Source organism: Bombina bombina, chromosome 4 (genome assembly GCF_027579735.1).
Source record: "Bombina bombina isolate aBomBom1 chromosome 4, aBomBom1.pri, whole genome shotgun sequence".
Classification (NCBI taxonomy): domain Eukaryota; kingdom Metazoa; phylum Chordata; class Amphibia; order Anura; family Bombinatoridae; genus Bombina; species Bombina bombina.
The window spans coordinates 1,054,266,805-1,054,279,330 of NC_069502.1; the positions used below are offsets into that span (position 1 = coordinate 1,054,266,805).

Genomic DNA, 12,526 nt, shown 5'->3' on the forward strand with positions numbered 1-12,526 from the left:
GTGATGTGGGGGCCGGTGGTTTAGAGGTTAATAGGTTTATATAGTGTTGGCGATGTGGGGGGCGGCGGTTTAGTGGTTAATAGGTTTATATAGTGTTGGCAATGTGGGGGCTGGAAGTTTAGGGGTAAATAGGTTTATATAGTGTTTGGGATGTGGGGGGCGACGGTTTAGGGGTTAATAGGTTTATTTTAGTGTCAGCGATGTGGGTGGGCAGCAGATTAGGGGTTAATAGGTTTAATATAGTATTTGCGATGCGGGAGGGTTGCGGTTTAGGGGTTAATAGGTAGTTTATGGGTTTTAGTGTACTTTGTAACATTTTAGTTCTGAGTTTTGTGAAACATTTTTGTTTCGCAAAATCCATAACTACTGGTCTCAGATTGCAGAATGGATCGCGTCGGCATAGGCTGTAACGCAAGCTTTTTAGCTGGACAGCACAACCTGTAAAATGGCGCTATGAAAAATCCCACACTCAAATTTTTTTGAGTGCGGAATGGAGGGTTACTTTAAGGTTAAAATGCTTGCGTTACAGCCTATACCGCTGCGACTTGTAATATTCCAAGCGCAATGGCCAATTTTTCAGATGTATAGCCGTACCGCAAAACTCGTAATCTAGGTGAATGTGATGTAATCTGGAGTAAGATTTAATTTACTAAAATAACCACAAGAGGGTGCAAGATCTACTAAGAATATACACATCACGTTTATATATAAACGTAAATATAAGGATGATGTTATAGTAGGCACATTTTAATGGAATTCTAATTCCACTGAACTGCAAATGTATTCACATATACACAACAATGGTCATTTGGAATTACAAAATGATCTAGACTAAACTTTTCAAAAACATTTCCCAAGACTTGTACAAAAAATAAAATATGTTGTTATGTGTGCTAATCCTATTCTAGTTAGGGCAGAAACAAAAATAGTTGTATAAAAGATTAAAAAAATAAAATAATGTTAAAGAAGTGTCAAGCCTATGTTCTTTTAAAAAAGACAGATTACAAAGACCTTGCACTGTATTATCAGAGGGACAATTTTTACTCAGGCAGACGACAAATTTCTAAATTTAATCTATGTTTTTTTTCTTTTTTTAACCCCTTAAGCCTTTTTCACACCCCTGTGCTATACGGTTTTTGATTTTTTTTTACAGCTTAAATGTAAACGCGGTCATATTTCAGTGAGTGACGCACGCAAATTATATATACTGTATATATATATATATATATATATATATATATATATATTAGCAGGCCCTGTAGATTCAGAATATACCATTATAATATTTATATTTTATTGTATGTGAAAAGGCTACAACAACAAAAGTAACATTTTTGTAAAAGGAACACGACACATATATTTTTACTTCATGACTCGGAGAGAATATTCAGTTCTAAATCATTTTCCAATTTACTTATTTTATCAAATTTGCTTCATTTCCTTAGTATGATTTGTTAAAGGAGCAGCAATGCACTACTGGGAGCTAGATGAACACATAGGGTGAGCCAATAATAAGAGGTATATGCAACTACCAATCAGCAGCTAACTCCCAGTGGCGCGTTGCTGCTCCTAAACCTGCTGCTCAAAAAAAGGATAACAAGAGAACAAAGAAAACTAGATATTAAAAGTACATTGGAAACTTAAAATGACATGTTCTATCTGATTCCTTAAAGGGACACTGAACCCAAATTTTTTCTTTCGTGATTCAGATAGAGCATCCAATTTTAAGCAACTTTCTAATTTACTCCTATTATCAAATGTTCTTCATTCTCTTAGTATCTTTATTTGAAAAGCAAGAATGTAAGTTTCGATGCCGGCCCATGTTTGGTGAACAACCTGGGTTGTTCTTGCTGATTGGTGGATAAATTCAACAACCACTAAACAAGTGCTGTCCGGGGTGTTGAACCAAAAAAATTGCTTAGATGCCTTCTTTTTCAAATAAAGATAGCAAGAGAACGAAGAAAATTTGATAATAGGAGTAAATTAGAAAGTTGCTTAAAATGTCATGCTCTATCTGAATCACGAAAGAAAAAATTTGGGTTCAGTGTCCCTTTAATGTTTATTATAAACTTTACTGTCTTTTTAAGATTTTAATAAATAACATTAAAAATATTTGTTGCTACTGTGATCCGCTTACTATATTTGGGTATCCAAATTTGAAACAGGGACCAATTTGTGCTACTATTTAAAAATAACAACAATTAAAAACAAAATAAATATTGGTGTTAATGTATTTACCAATGTGTCCAGTTAGAAGATTATATGCCCTGTTTAGTAACGGACCCACTTAACAGAGGGCCCTGGTGTAACTCAGTAGCAACAGTAATGATATGCATGCTACTCAGTAAAATGTTTTTGGAGATAGATAGATAAATAGATAGATACATAGATAGATAGATATATAGATAAATAGATAGATACATAGATAGATAGATAGATAGATAGATAGATAGATAGATAAATAGATAGATGGACCTGCAACCTGCACTAATAAAAGGCTCCCATGCATTAGGATTGTACACATTCTGCCCCCTCTTGTACACACCTACGTATATAATGGCTGCTGCGGGCCCCCCAGCACCAGTGGTAGCTCCGCCCCTGTCCCTGTTTTATACACAGGTGAAATATCTTTACAAACTAGTTTTGTATTCAGTACATCCTTTGCTTTTTATGCTTTTAAAATAAAAGACTATTTTTGTTATAGTTTTGTGTGATAATTTATTAAAAACTACTTTCTATTAGTTCAAAATAAACATTTCTAAACCACTCACGTTTCTGTTTTATGTACAGAATAAACAAACTAGACTGATTTTTAATACGGTGAGTCCATTTCCAGTACTCTGGCCATCCCCTGGCTCTTACATACAAATATATAAAATCACTGTGAAACTGTGTCCATGACATAATCTCAGTATTAACATTGATCAAATTCACCTGCTTCTTTCACAAAGCATTAGATGGTCATACAATCTACGGCACTGGCAAATATTAAAGAAGAACTGATTGACCATTTGGGCTGTAGCTCATACTACATTTCAATCCCTTAATTGTACTTTTAAAGAAACAGTAACAATGTAATAAACAATGTAGACAAATACATTATTAATTTAGTGATGTTCAGAAAAGCAAAAAATAAAAAAGAGAGATAAAATGACTATTTAAGATATTAAAATATACTCTCAATGGAAAACTGGCTTTAATAAAACACTAACATTTTTGCTTTTTGCGAGTTATAACATTTTTAATATCTACACACTGTTAGCCTTGTTCAAAATGGAAGAGCAGACATTTGATTTAGCACACCTTAGTTGCTAAACGGTGCTGCACATCTTAAAGGGACATGAAACCCAACATTTTTCTTTCACGATTCAGATAGAGAATAACATTTTAAACAACTTTCCAATTTACTTCTATCATTTAATTTGCTTCCTTCTCTTGTTATCCTTTGCTGAAAGGTTTATCTAGGCAAGCTCAGAAGCAGCAGAGAACCTAGGTTCTAGCTGTTGATTGGTGGCTGCATATATATATCGATTGTGATTGGCCCACCAATGTGTTCAGTTAGAAACCATTAGTGCATTACTGCACCTTCAACAAATGATACCAATAGAATGAAACAAATTAGATAATAGAAGTAAATTAGAAAGTTGTTTAAAATTGAATTCTCTATCTGAATCATGAAAGAAAAGATTTGGGTTTCATGTCCCTTTAAGTGGTCCTGTACTGTGGTACTGAAGACACAATATTCTCCAGGGAGTGAATTAAAGGAACATTAAACCCAAAAATGTTATTTTATGATTCAGATAGAGAATACAATTTTAAACAACATTCCAAATTACTTCTATTACCTAATTTGCTGCAATCTTTAATATCCTTTGTTAAAGAAATACCAATGTACATTGGTGAGCCAATCACATGAGTCATCTATGTGCAGCCACCTATCAGAAGCTACTGAGCCTATCTAGATATGCTTTTCAGGAAAGAATATCAAGAGAATGAAGCAAATTAGATAATAGATGTGAATTAGAAAGTTGTTTAAAATGGTATTCTCTATCTGAATCGTGAAAGAAAAAAATTGGGTTTAATTTCCCTTTAATTGTTAGTGCCTGCTTGAAGGTGTCTAATGAAGTAGCATCGCTTAGTAGATATGGTTCAAGTGTCATATAGGAAAGAACCACAGAAAACCAGCAAAAGAGGAGGAGTTAATGATTAGCTTAAAGGGACATGAAACCCGAAAATTTTCTTTCATGATTCAGATAAAGAATACAATTTTCAACAACTTTCTAATTTACTTCTATTATCTAATTTGTTTCATTCTCTTTGTATCTTTTGTTGAAGGAGCAGCAATGCACTACTGGTTTCTAACTAAACACATAGGTGAGCCAATGACAATCTGTATATATATGCAGCCACCAATCAGCAGTGAGAACCTAGGTTCTTTGCTGCTGCTGAGCTTGCCTAGATAAGTCTTTCTGCAAAGGATAACAAGAGAAGGAAGCAAATTAAATAAAAGTAAGTAATTTGGAAAGTTGTTTAAAATTGAATCATCTATCCGAATCATGAAAGAAAAATGTTGTGTTTCATGTCCCTTTAAGGGGATGGTGTTATGCATGTGTTGGTGAAATGCAACATCTTACGGTCATATTGCATTCTAGAATTCAAAGCTTTGCTCTCTGATGCCACGTGCACAAAGCACACGATTCACAAGTGTGAATCCATGCATAATACTTACCTTTTCAGAAATTGCATGATCATAGAAATTAGAGATGAGCAGGGGTCAAAATACTCGCAAACACCAAAATTATCACCTGATTTTGGCAGGTTACATTGGTATCTGAACCTAATGCCCATAGAAAGGACAGAAAAAACAGAAGGGAAGAAGACAGGAAAAGAGAGAAAAATACAAGATATAGAGAGAGACAGGAGAAAGAAGCTTTTCTTCTGTATGGTTTTCATATAATAGTCAAGTAAAACAAAATGATAAATACATTTCTGTAGGAAGAGATATAAAGTATAAATGAACGAGCAAATACACAAACATCTGCTTCCTACAGGTTTTGCATGAAATGTGAAGTGTGTACAATTTAATGGTGATGAGAATTGTACAGCATTGCGGTTAGAGAATATGACAGTGGTACTGGATAATAATGTAAATTCCTTATAATAAAAGACCCTAATACATTATGTAATATGGTTGTATATTTATACTTGTCATTAATACCTGTGAAGAATATATTATTGATAAAATCAATGTCTTTTTATTTAGCTTGGAAATATTCCAAATCACTATCAATTGACAGTGCCCAATTGTAATAGCAGAATCCTATCTATCTATCTATCTATCTATCTATCTATCTATCTATCTATCTATCATTTCTCTATCTATCTCTCTATCTATCATTTCTCTATCTATCTATCTATCTATCTATCTATCTATCAACTATCTATCTATCTATTTTATCTATACATCTATCTTATCTATCTATCTATCTTTCTATCTCTATCTAAATCAGAGTAGGGTTGGCTTTTATCCTTTCTGACTAAAGTACTAATCTGAACCTTACAATGGGGAAATACATACTCACTATCAGATCTAGTGTTCTGCATATGTGTCTTATACACTGTGACCTGTGGCTGTAATAAATACTGTGAACTATTTGCTGGGTAAGTTATAAAAAGTTCCACAACACACTAAAAAAAATCCATGATTTGTATGTTAATAAAGTTATAGTAGTGAACTGACTGAGAATAATATGCTTATAATATGTAGCCTAAGGGTTTGATTTCATGTAAATCTCAGTTGTTGCATATCTCTTTTCATGGCATTTGATTGGCTGCTACTTATTTTTATCTGTATAGACAAATGTAAGGTTCAAGCTGATTTCTTACAGAGACTCCATAAACAGGATTATACAGTGTTTATTGCTATCAGAGCACTTTGAGAGGGTAAAAAGTTTAGGATATTGGGAATTTTAAGCCACACATACATTTAAATATAATGAAACATTCAAAGCCTAAGAATAATATCAAAATGTATATTTCAAAAATATATTAGTCGTTTAAATATTGAAGAAATTAAAGTTTTAGTTTCTATAAAGTACTTTAGTTATTGTAAAGGTTGCCACTAGGTTAAACTCAGGCTTCGCTTTCGTATTCTCTTCTTTTGAGGACAACTAGGGACAGATACAATGTGCACAAAATGCCTGTGTGGAACAAACCAATGTTAAACTATTGACCAGGATTCCACACAGCAACTGTTTGCTTTATCTGTCCCTAAGTGTCCTCAACAGAAGAGATTAGATAAGGGAAACCAAAGACTCCACATGGTAGGGTCCATTACTTCAAAGAAACTCAGGGGAATGGTAAATCCCACAATTTGCAGGAAATGGGAATAAAAAAAAAGAGCATATTCCAAAGTTTTTTTTACTACACATAATTAAACATTTTATATTTCAATCTTAATGCATTTAATGGTCCTTTAACTTTTGAGTTTACAATATCTATTATACCAACACCTGTAGTGGGATATTCTGTAATGTTTCTGTTACATTCAAAATATATTGGCCTAGATTACAAGAAGAGTGCATAAATATCAGCGCCATTGTGCGTTAGCATCGCTAGAGTTAAATCGAGAGCTTTTATTTTTGTGCTCATATTATAACTGAAAAGTAATATTGTATCATTCGGGCGAATGTCTAGGGCAGCCTAAGATTGGATGTCAGATAGTGAACGTGCGCTATATTCCTTACATAATGAGCTTCTAAGCGGGAGTGCTGAAAAACTCATGTTGTATCACTGATGCTTTAAGCCAAAAGTGCACTAAACCACCACTCAAATAGTGGAGTTATTTACTTTCTTTTAAACTTTGATTTTGTAATTTAAATATATACGTTAAAGGGACAGTATACTTCAAAATTGTTATTGTTTAAAACAATAGATAATCCCTTTATTACCCCTTCCCCAGTGCATAACCAACACTGTTATATTAATATACTTTTTACATCTGTGATTACATTGTATCTAAGCCTCTGCAGCCTGCCCCCTTATCTTAGTTCTTTTGACAGACTTGCATTTTAGCTAATCAGTGCTGACTCATAAATAACGGGAGTGAACACGCTGTAATTTATATGACACACATGAACTAGGACTGTCTAACTGTGAAAAACTGTTAAAAGAGATGGCCTTCAACAGCTTAGAAATCAGTTTACCTTGATATAGCTTTCAACAAAGAGTGTCAATAGAACAAAGCAAATTTGATGATAAAAGTAAATTGGAAAGTTGTTTAAAATTGAAATTGTATGCCCTATTTGAATCATGACTTGGCTGTCCCTTTAAAAACACCACACACATACATACATATACAAACATAAACACATACATCCTTCCCAGTCAAGCACCTTGTACCACATACTATATCCCTTTTTTTCAATAATACACCTTTAGTTTTCATTTAATACGTATAAATATAAGTGAAATATTTTATTTTATGTGTTTTTCATGTGTTTTACTTGCACTCCACTTGTAATCTACTCCAATATGTTTTAAGAACAAGCTCAAATAAAGTGTATTCTACCATACAAGTTACAAACATACAAGTACTTCATTTTAGTTTGATTAGATGAAGTTTAAATTAGTCAGGCAGTAGTGACTGGAATAGATTTGGCTCACAAACAAAAACATTTAAATGCTATTTTAGGCAAATTATCTACTGATAGTGATTCAGTTTTAAGTGTGTTAATATGTTAGAGAAATGAATTAAAAAGCAAAAGCTACAATGTATCTGTAATCTGAAGATAACAAACATTTTACGTTTTTAAATTTAGCCTAAGGAATTCACTGCAGCTATCTTTACCAATGTAAAGAAGCACTTAAATCAGGCAGATTGCAGATGAATAATGTACCTTTCCTCCACAGAAGCCTCTTTTAATTGCTGATGTGGTTTTGTCCCTTCCATTTCTCTAATGCTCACTGCGTAGATCTTAGTGGTATAATCAATAGCTTTCTCTCTTGCAACATCGCTGTCATAACCTGAATACACAAAAATAAGACAGCTCATTTTATCTTCCCATAATGGCACAATTCTAATTCATCTTTTCACTGTAAAGTGTGGCTGGTCATAAGCATTAATCTCTTTATCGGTTTAGCAAGGTAGTTCTCAGTTACGCAAAAAAGATTCTTTAAATACAATATAAATTAATATTTGCAACATTTTGTAAAAATATATAAACAGAATTTTCAGCTTAAAAATTGTTATCGCTTAAAGGGACACTGAACCCAAATGGTTTCTTTTGTGATTCAGATAGAGCGTGAAATTTACTCCTATTATCAAATTTTCTTCATTCTCATGGTATCTTTATTTTAAATGCAACAATGTAAGTTTAGATGCTGGCCCATTTTTGGCGAACAACCTGGGTTGTTCTTACTGATTGGTGGATACATTCATCCACCAATTAAAAAGTGCTGTCCAGAGTTCTGAACCTAAAAAAAAGCTTAGCTGTCTTCTTTTTCAAATAAAGATAGCAAGAGAACGAAGAAAAATTGATAATAGGAGTAAATTAGAAAGTTGCTTAAAATTGCATGCTCTATCTGAATCACAAAAGAAAAAATTTGGGTTCAGTGTTTCTTTAAAGAAAAACATAAGTGAAGCTTGTAGCAAGGTCAGGTAAACTGCAGCTTACTGAGTATGGTATATATACTCCAGCCTCTCTGAGCTTGTTGCTAGCAGTTCTTGATTGATTTACGAGATCACGTATTGGAACTCCTACTAAGGAAACCATAGAAAAGCTAGCTCAAAGAATTATAAACATGATTTTGCCTTTAAAATGTGGCCCCTCGGCAACCTCCCAGGGGTCTTTAAATCGGGGCTTATGTAAATCTTGGTGCTTACCTCCATCTTCTTCAGCATCTGTGTCTGACTCTTCACTGTCAACAGGTTTATTTTCTAGATTGCTAAATGCCTCCCGAGTCCAGATCATTAAAGCTGTATCAGCACCACCTACAGTCAGCAGGGTAGAATCATCGTACAACCATCGAACGTTGGTTACATGGGCACTGTGTCCAATATACTTCTTGAATCTTGCATCACGACCCTAATATATATATTTATTTGTTGAATATGAGTTTGCACCATTTGTCCTAAACTCTGATCATATTGTAAATGTTTTATCAATATGATTATTTTCAGTGGAAAATGATTAACCCTAACTTAAATATATTAATGAAAGAATAAAAAGAGACATGAAGGATAATTGTGAAAAGGGTCAATACACTGATGATAAGCACAATGCACCGAATAATGCTGATTAGTATAAATGGTTAATGAATATACCTCTATGTATAATGCCCTCTTTCCACACCTCATCTCTCTGCGTACATACACAAACAATATTTTTTATAGCCAGAAAAAAAAACAATATTAGAAACACAATTATACCCACGTATATATCAGCAAACAAATTATGAGGTTCAGCAAATCTACCACTGTCATACATATGACTTACTGCAAGTTGTATTACATATACTGTAAATGTGTGTGTGTTTACGTGTGCACATAAATATATTGTTACGTATGCACAGATTACATGTATTATGCATACACAAAATGTATGAAAATTTAAAGCATAACTGCTCTATTAAATCAGTTAATGTAGACTAACATTTTACAATTTTCTGTGTGTGAGGGGAGGCAGTCGCTGCCCAAGCAATAAGGAACACGAGCCCTGTATGGGCCACAGTAACAGGAGGAGGGAACAAAGACAGAGCACTTATGTGAACCCTACTCTAGACAAGAGTGCAGAGAGATGATTTAGAAGAGACCTGCAACCAGGAATCGTACAGCTTGGTATCATGCTCTGTGTAGTGCAGCTGTGCATGATTCCTAGTTATGGCAGTATTAATGAAAGGGTGGGGGGTTCAATATACCAAAATAGCCCAATTGGCATTAACCCAGTTTGCCCAATGGCCAGCCCAGGATTGCTGTCTGTAGGTTTGGATGTTAATTATGCAAAACAAAATACTAATTAAGGTCCATAGTGGTAACACCATAAGTCAGCCACTTCCTCACACATAGTAGCAACCATCAATAAGATTTGTACTTAAGGCCAGCATGATGTCTTCTGTTTTCTTATACTTATATACTTTAATGGCCTACCTGTGCATCTTGACTATATGCACAGTGTAAATGGCCCAAAATACACACAAGCTGAAAGTTAGCATGCGAGCGAAGTCCGATGCATGCTAACCTCAGGACATTGGGACTGCGTTTGCCCAATGGCCAGCCCAGGATTGCTGTCTGTAGGTTTGGATGTTAATTATGCAAAACAAAATACTAATTAAGGTCCATAGTGGTAACACCATAAGTCAGCCACTTCCTCACACATAGTAGCAACCATCAATAAGATTTGTACTTAAGGCCAGCATGATGTCTTCTGTTTTCTTATACTTATATACTTTAATGGCCTACCTGTGCATCTTGACTATATGCACAGTGTAAATGGCCCAAAATACACACAAGCTGAAAGTTAGCATGCGAGCGAAGTCCGATGCATGCTAACCTCAGGACATTGGGACTGCGTTAACTTCTCCCTATAGACTTTAATGGAGCATGCTGTTTAATAAAAGCCTAACACTTATCACTCGCGAGTTAATCTAATAGTGTCTTAGACCAACAGTACTAAAGCAGAAGGTAGTTATGAATATTTTGCATTCCAATGTTCTTCAAATGTTCTATTTATTTTTAAAATGTATTTACATATATATATAACATAATTTATGCTTACCTGATAAATTTATTTCTCTTGTGGTGTATCCAGTCCACGGATCATCCATTACTTGTGGGATATTCTCCTTCCCAACAGGAAGTTGCAAGAGGATCACCCACAGCAGAGCTGCTATATAGCTCCTCCCCTAACTGCCATAGCCAGTCATTCAACCGAAACTAGCCGAGAAAGGAGAAACCATAGGGTGCAGTGGTGACTGTAGTTTAAAATTTAGACCTGCCTTAAAAGGACAGGGCGGGCCGTGGACTGGATACACCACAAGAGAAATAAATTTATCAGGTAAGCATAAATTATGTTTTCTCTTGTTAGGTGTATCCAGTCCACGGATCATCCATTACTTGTGGGATACCAATACCAAAGCTAAAGTACACGGATGAAGGGAGGGACAAGGCAGGTACTTAAACAGAAGGGACCACTGCCTGTAGAACCTTTCTCCCAAAAATAGCCTCCGAAGAAGCAAAAGTATCAAATTTGTAAAATTTTGAAAAGGTATGAAGCAAAGACCAAGTCGCCACTTTGCGAATCTGTTCAACAGAAGCCTCATTTTTAAAGGCCCAGGTGGAAGCCACAGCTCTAGTAGAATGAGATGTAATCCTTTCAGGGGGCTGCTGTCCAGCAGTCTCATAGGCTAAGCGTATTACGCTCCGAAGCCAAAAAGAAAGAGAGGTTGCCGAAGCCTTTTGACCTCTCCTCTGTCCAGAGTAAACAACAAACAGGGAAGATGTTTGACGAAAATCTTTAGTCGCTTGTAAGTAAAACTTTAAAGCACGGACTACGTCCAAATTATGTAAAAGACGTTCCTTCTTTGAAGAAGGATTAGGACACAATGATGGAACAACAATCTCTTGATTGATATTCTTGTTGGAAACTACCTTAGGTAAAAACCCAGGTTTTGTACGCAGAACTACTTTATCTGTATGGAAAATCAGATAAGGAGAATCACATTGTAAAGCTGATAACTCAGAGACTCTACAAGCCGAGGAAATAGCCATCAAAAACAGAACTTTCCAAGATAAAAGTTTGATATCAATGGAATGAAGGGGTTCAAACGGAACTCCTTGAAGAACCTTAAGAACCAAGTTTAAGCTCCATGGAGGAGCAACAGGTTTAAACACAGGCTTAATTCTAACCAAAGCCTGACAAAATGCCTGGACGTCTGGAACCTCTGCCAGACGCTTGTGCAAAAGGATAGACAGAGCAGAAATCTGTCCCTTTAAAGAACTAGCTGATAATCCTTTATCCAAACCCTCTTGGAGAAAGAACAATATCCTAGGAATCCTAACCTTACTCCATGAGTAATTCTTGGATTCACACCAATGAAGATATTTGCGCCATATCTTATGGTAGATTTTCCTGGTTACAGGCTTTCTTGCCTGTATTAAGGTATCAATGACTGACTCGGAGAAGCCACGCCTTGATAAAATCAAGCGTTCAATCTCCAGGCAGTCAGTCTCAGAGAAATTAGATTTGGATGATTGAAAGGACCTTGTAGTAGAAGGTCTTGTCTCAGAGGCAGAGGCCAAGGTGGAAAGGATGACATGTCCACCAGGTCTGCATACCAGGTCCTGCGTGGCCACGCAGGCGCGATCAAGATCACCGATGCTCTCTCCTGTTTGATTTTGGCAATCAGTCGAGGGAGCAGAGGAAACGGTGGAAACACATAAGCCAGGTTGAAGAACCACGGTGCTGCTAGAGCATCTATCAGCGTCGCTTCTGGGTCCCTGGACCTGGATCCGTAACAAGGAAGCTTG

The 12,526-nt window shown here is 35.4% G+C and overlaps 1 protein-coding gene across 1 annotated transcript in view; it reads right to left on the minus strand.

The window, feature by feature from the left end:
- The window catches only part of EML6 (EMAP like 6), a 540,560-nt gene that overhangs the window by 157,467 nt on the left and 370,567 nt on the right, over positions 1-12,526 (minus strand). Inside the window, exons 26-28 of the mRNA XM_053712691.1 lie at positions 8,885-9,086; positions 7,899-8,025; positions 4,730-4,837 (exon numbers count right to left, since the gene is read on the minus strand). Coding sequence (XP_053568666.1) covers positions 4,730-4,837; positions 7,899-8,025; positions 8,885-9,086 — 437 coding nt within the window. The remainder of the gene's footprint in view (positions 1-4,729; positions 4,838-7,898; positions 8,026-8,884; positions 9,087-12,526) is intronic.